General features: G+C 34.7%; 1 protein-coding gene across 1 annotated transcript; it reads right to left on the reverse strand.

Moving 5' to 3' along the window:
• Positions 1–1,088: 1,088 nt before the first annotated feature.
• On the reverse strand, positions 1,089–6,693 carry LOC136208569 (serine/threonine-protein kinase Nek6-like). Its single transcript, XM_065999564.1, has 13 exons — positions 6,081–6,693; positions 5,697–5,763; positions 4,443–4,508; positions 4,288–4,334; positions 3,817–3,862; positions 3,636–3,716; positions 3,513–3,555; positions 3,376–3,425; positions 3,021–3,102; positions 2,889–2,938; positions 2,681–2,754; positions 2,505–2,556; positions 1,089–2,429 (listed from the first exon to the last, which is right to left on the reverse strand). Exons 1-13 carry the CDS (start codon positions 6,197–6,199, stop codon positions 1,269–1,271), a joined length of 1,938 nt encoding a protein of 645 aa, XP_065855636.1. The 5' UTR covers positions 6,200–6,693; the 3' UTR covers positions 1,089–1,268.
• Positions 6,694–10,482: the final 3,789 nt, after the last annotated feature.

Here is a 10,482-nt window from a genome sequence, read left to right on the forward strand (position 1 = left end):
ATGCTTAAAGAATCTGAATAATTACTTAGCAACACCTAGAAACAATAATAGTATGATTAAGAACATAATGAACGCACTTCTTCATTACCGACGGAGCGTGCGCGGCTTGCGGACACCCAGCAGAAACAGCAATGCACGCACTTCTTCATTGCCGCGGCGCTATCGAAGTCTGGAAGGGAGCGCAATTACCACACCGACCGGACAAATTTTTGGTAACTGATATGGCGGAATGGCTCGAACTGTGCTATTCTTCCTTCACCCGTACTGAGGCAGAACAGGTACTTGTAACCACGTGGTGGCTGTGGTATCGAAGGAATAAGTGGATACATGACCAAATTTGGCTTGAACCGGAGGTAATTCTTGGTAAGGCGCAGCAGTACCTTACTGAATATAAGCTTGCTGCTGTTTCTAATTTAGCACTTGTACTAACGGCCTCTCCTCTCGACGACTCAGATCCTGACCCTAAAAAAAGTTGGTATCCTCCCCCTACTGGCGTTGTTAAAATTAACTGCGATGCCGCATGGGGGGATAACGGCCTTCTTTGCAGGGTTGGTCTGATCGCACGGGATGAGCGGGGGTTGGTACTTGCTTCAGCGGGTATTCCTCTCGATCCGTGTATGTCTGTGGAAGCAGCGGAAGCTCAAGCTATTCTACAGGGGGCTTTGTTTGGTGTTGATTGTGCATTTCCATCCGTCGTCATTGAATCGGATGCTAAAGTGGTAATTGATACAATCAAATCAGGCAATTTTCCGAAAAACTCACTCTATGATATTTATGTTGATATAGCTGATCTCAGTTTGAGATTTTCTTCCTGCGCTTTTAATTTCGTTCATAGGGAATGTAATTCGGTAGCCCATAGAATAGCAAGCTGGGCTAGGGACCTTGTTTCCCCGATTTTTTTGGTAGAGGATGCCCATAGAATAGCAAGCTGGGCTAGGGACCTTGTTTCCCCGATTTTTTTGGTAGAGGATTGCCCGGATTGTGCGTGGCATCTAGTATGTTCTGACAATGCTACTCTTTCAGTTTAATGGAATCACTCGTTATCAAAAAAAAAAAAAAAAAAAGAACATAATGAAAGCAATTAGGAGTTCATTTGACAACAGAGCTACAAGTTAAAGTATATGAAACAATCTGTAAAATATGTTTACAAGTTATAATCTTTCAATCAAACAACACTCAGGATGGAAAAATATTTTATCTCAACACTAGATACATACATAATATATATTCTCACAGTAAAAATAAATTAGCAGCAAATCACCTGAAAATTAGGTCCCTTCATTAAATTTGTGATGAGACATGAGACTTTTTGTCAACCAAATTGCTGTTTCTCTAGATGAGACCATTTCTTCACCAAATGGCTTTAGAACACCAGCAAGCTCATCAACTTTGTCCTGTTTAAGTAATCGTGCGCAAAGCTCGAGCAACGATTCCAAAGCATCAGCCCTTTGCTGGCCTGGATTCTCCCACTCATTCTTCGTCTCTTCAGCATGCATTGCAGCAATAGTATCAAGTATTGACATGTTAATTGCTGCCCGATTTGTTCCATAGGCATTGTCCTTCTCTGCTGGGATTGACGAGTTATTCTTATCTACCTTTGCCTCAATTTCTTCTTTAAATGGAGGCACATCATTACTTCCAGAAGATAAGCAGTCAATATGAGTGCCTTCTGTGTACACATCAGGGCTTTGAGGTTTCTTTACACAGCATTCCGGCTCAACAAAAGGTTCCTTTATGGCTGATGGTGAGTTCGTCTCATTGTTTGAAGCATCTATGTCTGTACAATTTTTTGCAGGCACGGCTAATTTCACGATTTCCCTTGCTGTGGCATCCCCTGCCATTATTTCAGCTTCTTCAACAACTTTCTGGCTGCTTAAGGCTGGTCCAGATTCATCCTTCCCAATAACAATTTCGACATCAACCTCACGCAATTGTTGACAATGCTCAGACGTTGGTACTGTTTCACTTATATTCTCCGAGGTAAACTTAATTTCAGCGCTGTCCTTTAGAAGAAGACTGCTAGCATCAGCTTGCTTATCTCCATTGCAAACGCTAGTTTCCGAGTCAGTGGAACTGTCTTTTGGACCAGTCAAAGAATCTGATGTTTCCACAGTATAGACAGTACGATCGATCCTTTTGGTCTCGCTGTTTTCTGTACTAGAAGCTGATGTTGGTATGCCATTGTGAGGTACAGTGCTTTGTTCTGCAATGCTGTTTCTCGCAGATGGATGATCAATTTCTGGATGGTTTTGAGGTGTAATTTCCCCATCCCTATTATCTTTGAAACCTGTAGATTTTCCAGGCAATGACTTTCTCCTAGATTTGTCCTTCGAATTGTTAATGGGCTTTATTGGAAGAAACACAGAAGATGCATTTTGACATCGAAGCAGATATGGTTTCAAATGGCTATGCCTTAGTAATTCTGCAGCCTAAAGATCAATGCTTGAAGGTATGAGAACAAGTATTAACGAATTAGATTGTAACTTAGGGTCAGTAGAACTCACTGTTGGTCTATGTTCGGGGCTCTTCCTTAGCATGCTCTTAATAATTTGTTTCCTACAACATGGAATTCAATGCACAAACAATTTAAGCGAATAAGATACCAACAGTTAAAAGGCACGCTATGCTACTCTGACATGTAAAATGATAAGCATCAAGAACGTGCAGGAAATTAACTTACAGTGAAGAGGAATAGATAATTGGGAGAGGAGAAATGGTGGATCTGTTTATTTTATTGATTAATCCAGCCATATCCTGTTTGAGTTATTTATTTAGATATGGTGCTTGAATTTCAAATAAAGATTCTCAAATTTCATTAACACAGTAAATTAAAAATAGCTTCTTCCTCGGTAGCTAAAGAATTTAATGTAAACCAGGCTTTTACTCACAGGAGCTCTAAATGCTGGTTGCTGTGCAGCAATTTCAAACATACAGCACCCTGAAACAGCAGATGGATCTCATTACTCCTAAATTTCTAATGAAGAAGAACAAATTAAAAGCAACCCTTCCAGATTTCTTACCAAGTGACCATATGTCAGATTTGTAGCCATATGGTATATCTGCTAGGAGTTCGGGACACATGTAATTAGGAGTCCCGACAACCTGATGACAGAGGGCATGCAAATACAGAAAGATGTCAATATCTACATTTAGATCACTTGCAAATACAGAAAGATGTCAATAACTACTACATATTAGAGAGAGAGAGGAAATTAAAAGTCAGTTCGAATAGAGCTCAAGTCATTTATTCAATGGTATAACGAACCACAGTTTTATGCAGCAAAGTGCTGAGGCAGTTGCCATCAACGATAAGACTTGAAAATATATGAAAACAAAAAACAAGGGTAGCAAGGAGAAACAAAGGAAATTCCATACCGAAGAAGTGAGGTCTTCTGTGTTGAGCAGCTTGGCAAGTCCAAAGTCTCCTGTTCAATCCATACAAGATAAAACATTCTTATAAGACATAAACCTGGTGAAAATCTAGCTAGTTTACAGTTTGTTTGCTTTCATACCTAGGCGAACATCATTGTCCTTCGTAAGAAATATGTTGGATAACTGGAATTCAAAAAGGTTATATCAGAAACAGAAAAATTGATGAGCTTCCCCTGATTACATAAATGAACATATAAAGGTACCTTAAGATCTCTGTGAAGGACGCGGTTAGAATGTAGGTAATCCACAGCGAGCAACAACTGAGTCAACCATTTGCAGAGCCTCTGAGAAGCAAAACACAGTAACCACGTTGGTAATGAGCATAAATGCTATTCAAAGCATCTAGAGAAAGATTTTTTAAACTAGAAGGTTTAAACAGGTCACCTCCTCTGGGATAAATATGCCTCTAGCCTTCTTTATAATCCCAGCCCTGACAAAGGAAAACAAGTAAAGAAAAAGAAAATTCAATTCATTTTTTCATTAGAAGTGTTATCTGATTCTATTTTTACCCGTTACTTTATGTTGACAAATTGTTTAACTGAAGAATTCTGTATACTTTTGATAGATGAAACATATAAAACTTTCAAATTGTCTTGATTAAACTATGGCTACAAAAGTCAGAAATAATTCTGTTTGGCTCCACCAAAACACCTATAGTAATTTCAGTCGAGGGTCGTGCATATTCGGCTCTAGCCCTTCAACACTATCTTCGAAATACAGATAATAAATGTTCTCCACATGAATTACTAATTTTAAAATGTAACCTGTGTCACTTTAAAAATGACCGTCTAGAAATTCAGACAAAAATAGCTAAATATATCTAATTTAAGAATAACACAATTCACATTTACTTACATGTCTCCACCTTCACAGTAACCTGTTACTATGCAAACACAATTTCCCTGCACCGCAAACAAATACATACTATTATGGCTTCAAGCAAATAAAATCTCAAAGGCATCAATTATTACCATATTATGCATCTGAACACAAATAAACGATGAGATTACCTTGTCCACCCAAGAATCCTTGTACTCGACAATATATGGGTTATTCAGTTTTGCAATCAACTCCATCTGCAATACAGACACAACCATTTCTTTAAAGCAAAGCAAGATCACATTTTTAACGAAATATATCCATACATAGAAACATGCAAACGAATTATCGCTTTTCAAGAGGGACGAACACCATCATCAGTTGTATTTCCCCTCTTAAGTGGACATCACTAAAAGTTAACTTGAAGGATACTCGATCTTGAAACTAGAAATCAGAACAGAATTTTCACAATGTAGACATCAAGCCAAGCCTAAGGGATATTGTGCACAGAGCAATTACGTTGATCCATAGTTATTAAAGGCACCAGGCCCAGGCACACGCCTGAACGACACAAGACGCACTAAAGAAAATATATAAAAAAAAAACATAAATAACAATAATTAAAATTTTTAAAATGCAACAAACAGTCAAATACTAAATCATATCCACCATAATCTTAATCATAAAATGCATGAAATGAATTCCAAATTAACTACTAACTCTTTCATAATCATAATGCAAAATAAAAACTCTAAATCTAAAGACTAAAGTTCAACCATATTCTAAGTTAACTAACTAATAGCCTAATAACTACTTTTCATCAAGACTAAAGTCTCCATTTGCGATATTTCAAAATGGAGCAGCGTTTCTTTGCATTGTTCTTTGGATATTTCTGCCATCCAAATCTTCTTTCCTTTTATATTTATTTCTTTTTGCTCTAATTTAATTTCAGCAATAAATCGTATAGATAGTGAGATTAAAACATCCAATTTTTAACTTGGAATCCTAAAAAACAGTGTAGTTTCTAAATTTGTGCCTAGGCTTCGCACACAGGCGCGTGCCTGTTGAACACAGCTCGACTTTTAGCTTCTCAGGCAACATGCATGGAACCTAGTGCCTTCTGAGCCGGAGGTGTGCCTTTGATAACTATGGTTGAACTATTGTACATGATCAATAATTCTATTATAAATTTTTCTATCTTGAAAAATCAGCATGCGTTGTCATGGTTTGAAAAACTTATTTTAAATTATTGAGGAAGATAAGATGATGCATATGAAAACAAAAAAATTTGAAATCATATAAAATTACACAAACAAGCATCCCATGGACGGAAGCATCTATATCCAATTCCTTCTTTAATCCCACATAAATAAAATCTCTCTTTCAGAATATTTTGTTGTTATAAAAAAAAAAAGGCTCTATATTGATAGATAATAGAAGATAACCTCCTGATGAGCTGTGCGTTTGAACTTCTCAGTCTGCTTGGCCAGGCGAATCTTCTTCAAAACATACCTAAAACAAGCAGGCAGACGGAAAATAATTAAAAAATAAATAATGCAAAATCAGTTTGGAAGTTGAAGAACATGATAGCTAGCAGACAAAACTTCGTGCCGACACGAATGCTAGCGATCCCCAAATTTCAATTTTGACGCAATTTCGTTTTTGGCACTCGAATCAATTTTAAATTTGTTTTTAATCATATCAGTAGAGCAATAACAAATAGCAAACATCAGTTAATATATAGAAATTGGGAAATTTCAGTTGCTATATTGAAAGAAGACCCAGAAAGATAAAGAAGAAGAACAAGTAAAAATTGAAGGAATACTTACTTCTTATTCTCAGTTTTATGAAGAACAAGAAAAGCAGAACCAAAAGCTCCTCTTCCAATCTGCTCTATAACTTCATAATCTTCCATCTTGGACTTCACTTGGGCATTACTTGTCTCCATTTATGACCTTCGAGACCCGAAATAGAGAGGTCGAAATCAAAGTTAATAAGAACCCAAATCACAAATCTTCGAAAAGGGAAGTAAGTGTGTGGATTTGGGGCTGGCAGAGGAATAACTAATTAGAGGGTAAGCAATTAAAATAGAGAAAAGATGAGTATGGAGAATATGGAAGTAACCCTGGGATGGAACTATGAGAAGCGGGGCCTTATAGAAAGTTGAGTAAAGCTACATTCCATAATTATGAATTTCCAACACAGAGAGAGAAAGAGGTAGAAGGACAAAGTCAAGTAAAGTGACTCTTCACTAATATAATGAAGACGACTTGATTATTGCTAACCCAAGCAAAAAGCAGTGAGAAAGAGGGGAAATTAACTATAAAGGAACAAGCTTTGAGATTGAGAATGCACAAAGATAAATACTTTCTAAATTAGTAGTTGATAATTTCACCAACTAGAAATTGAGTGAAAAAAGAGAAGAGTTTGCTTGCATTTACAGATTCACAAAAGAGGAGATTGATAAATAGATCACTCATTTTCCAAGGGAATGTTTCACAAGTATGCTCTTGTGGTTGTGAGGTCACAGTCCTTACAACTTCATCCTAATTTAATTAATTAATTTCTTAAAGGCATGTCTTTTTTTTGACAAAATTCATCTCTTTCACAAAATTTAACATTAATTAAAATAAAACTAACAACGTAATCCATATTGCAAAAAATAGTTGTATAGATATTTTAAAATAAGACTATAATTAAAATATTTAATAAATTTTATAATTTAATTATCAAAATCTTAAATAAGATGTTTGTCAAAGAATGCTGAAGATTGTGAAAATGATTGAAAAGACATGTAAAGTACTCAAATTGAGCAAGTCTCTTAGGGTTAGTTACACTCACTACATACATGTATGTCAAGAAGTATTGGCGAAACGCCTTCTTAAACCTCTAAAGAGATCAGTTTAGGAGTGTAAATATATACTTTGTAATTCTTTGTATCGGTCAACAAGAGAAATTCATTTTTACTTCTTTTATTATCAATTTCTTTAACCTTCTTAGAACTTCCATACAAGTTTTTATAGTATTAGAGTTGTCATTAACAATTCATTAATGAACATTTAACTAGAGTTTGATGAATTCTACTTAAAAAAAGAATGAGAAGAGACAACAGAACTTACGGAGAAGTTGTGCCTTCTCACAATAACGAAGAATAAGTGAATCAAGAGGATATGAAAAAAAATGTGGGGTGGACTGTCATGATAGTTATTCACTAATGACCAAGGTGACCACACTGAGGGTGTTCTTGGCAATTGCCACATCCAAGCAATGGCCAATTTAGCAAATAGACATCAACAATGCATATTTGCATAGGTCTATTAAGGATGACTTATATATGGAGCCACCAGCAGGTTAAAGAAGGTTAAAGAAAGGTTGGTATGTAAGTTAATCAAGTCTTTGTATGGCCTGAAATAGGTTGCGAGGCAATGGAATAAAGCATTTTCAGATAAGTTGGTACGGGCAGATTTTACAAAATTAATACATGATTACTGCTTTTTCATAAAGCACACAAGTGACAATCAATTTCTAGCACTGATTGTTTATGTTGAATGTGTTAATAAAATGTACTTCTATGTTGTTAATTGAGGGAATTGGATGCTAGTTTTACAATAAAGGGCATGGAAGAAGCGAAGTTCTTTTTAGGGATTGGACTAGCAGGATCAGAAAGAGGAATTTTGATATCTCGGTCCAAATACATAAAGGATTTGGTGAAGGATACTGGTTTAGGTAAGGCTCTTAGCTCAACTAGTCATTTTCATTTGATATATAATTAGATGCAGTGTCTGAATATTACAGAGAACTAGAAAGATTTTGTAGACTAGTTGGAAGGTTATTGTACCTTGGGTTTATAGGACATGGTATCACCTTTTATAAGTCAACAACTTTGTCAACACATGAGTATATCTACCATAAATCAGATGGAAGCTACAATACATGTGATAAAGTGTCTAAAAGGTACCTTAGATGTTGGTCTATTTATGATGTCTAAACTGATTTAACCGAGATGGTAGGATTTTATAATTCAGATTGGGGAATGTGTAAAGTAACAAAAAGAATTATTAAATAATATTGTGTGTTTATTGGTAGAAGTCCACGAAATAAGGCACGATGAGTAAAAGTTCAGTTGAAGTTGAGTACAAAACAATAGTCACAACTTCATGTGAGTTAAAGTGTCTATCATTTCCATGAAATGAGTTTCAAATCAAATCACAATTGTTCACTCCTTTATATTGCGATAATCAAGCAACAATATATATAGTTGTTAATCATGTTTTTCACGAGAAAATGCAACATGTGGAGATAGACTATCACATAGTACGAGAACATTTTGTAGGTGAGATTTAGAAACACACGTATGTATCATCTCTCAGCCAAATAGTTGATCTTCTCACTAGCCATTGTCAGGAGCACAAATGTGAGAATATTTAACCAAAATGAAGTTTTATTCGTGTACTTCATCTTGAGAGCAGGTTGTTGAAGAATGCTGAAATTTGTGAAAAGAAGTGAAAGGAGCTAATCAAGTTCGTTATAGTTAGTTACACTGATTACACATGTATAATGGTAAGAAGTATTGATAGAAAGCCTTCTTAGACTGTTAGGGGTGTCAAATAGTCGTATGTCACGTCAGATTAAGAGTATAAATATATACTCTATAAGTCTATGTATTGGTTGATAAGATATATTCATTATTATTTTTCCATTATGAGTTTCTTTAAACTTCTTAAAGCTTCCATACAAGTTTTCAATATTCTTTAAAAAAAAATAGAAACAAATGGAGTATTAAACACAATTTCAGGTTCGAGATAGTATTAGTAGTTAGGTAATTTCCTGAAAGCTTCACAATGTTTTTGTTGATATCAATCAAGTTGGCTTGTATTTTTGGAGATTTTATCCATAACTACATGTTTTAAACACACTAACAAAAACGTATTTGTAAAGCATTCCCTCCGGTCTTTAATATATGCCGTTTAAAGGTTTCACAAAGACTAATAAAATATTAATTAGCTATAAAAATAATTAATTTACCATTAATACTTCTTTCATTAAACTCTTTTTTCATAAAACTAATTTTAAAATGACATCTATTTGAGATGGATGGAGTATAAATTAATAACATCATGGTATATATGGTCTATTAATTAAATATACATTGATGTTGTGTAATATGTGTTGTCTTCTAGAACCTCCGTTAGTGACTTGAAATGAAAATAACAGCTGGTTAGGGAGGAGTCGGCGTCCGGCGAACCCGCTCTGATGCTTAAGTTAGCAAGGGTTGAAGAGAGGTTGAAGACAAGAAGAATATTGGTAACTATGATGGTTACATACCTCTTGTGGATTACTCACATTATCTATTTATAGCGATTATCAAGGGTAATTGTTGTAATCTTCAGAATGTGCCCTAATGACTCACTGGACACGTGTCAGTCTTTGGTTGGTTCTGCAACCTTCAGACTGTAATGACGTCAGGTGGTGCACTCTTCCATGTAGCAAGCGTATTTTAGGTTTCATCGCTTCAGGTTCGAAATAGTATTAGTAGTTATGTAATTTTTATAATTAATTTTTATAGTGAGTATCATGATGGCAGGCGGAAGGCTTTCTCATATACTCACTATCCTTTGCGTAACCGTTTATCATGATCCAACTGTTCCTCTTCATTTGTCGTATGGATTACTGAGACAGATGGTGGATATCAATCCATGTGGCTGAAGGTTGCAATTCGCATTTTCAGGGAATATTCCTTACTTCAAATCAGACGGTTCATATGAGTCTTCCCAATCCGAAGGGTGATATTAATCTACGTATAGGATGTATCCATAAAATATTCATATATATATATATATATATATATATATATATATATATATATATATATATATATATATATTAATTAAATTAGATATTGCTTATATAGGTATATAATTAACTTTTATTTTTATAATTAATTTTTTCTGCTATTTATGAAATATTTTTCTACTATTTTTCTTTCAAAGTCCTACAATAGAAGATTAATATATCTATTTATAAGTTTTAAAACTTTACATTCTACTAATATTAAATTCAAACCAAAGAAAAATCATTTAATAATGAATGAAACTATTACTTGTACAAATTTAATTAAATCATCCACTCTTTTTTTCCATATCACCATAAATTATAATCAAATATATATTTTCAATTCACCATTCTTTTGATTTTCTTAATAAATTTTTTATTTGGACTTTAATATTAGTA

The sequence above is a fragment of the Euphorbia lathyris genome, chromosome 10 (genome assembly GCF_963576675.1).
Source record: "Euphorbia lathyris chromosome 10, ddEupLath1.1, whole genome shotgun sequence".
Lineage (NCBI taxonomy): Eukaryota > Viridiplantae > Streptophyta > Magnoliopsida > Malpighiales > Euphorbiaceae > Euphorbia > Euphorbia lathyris.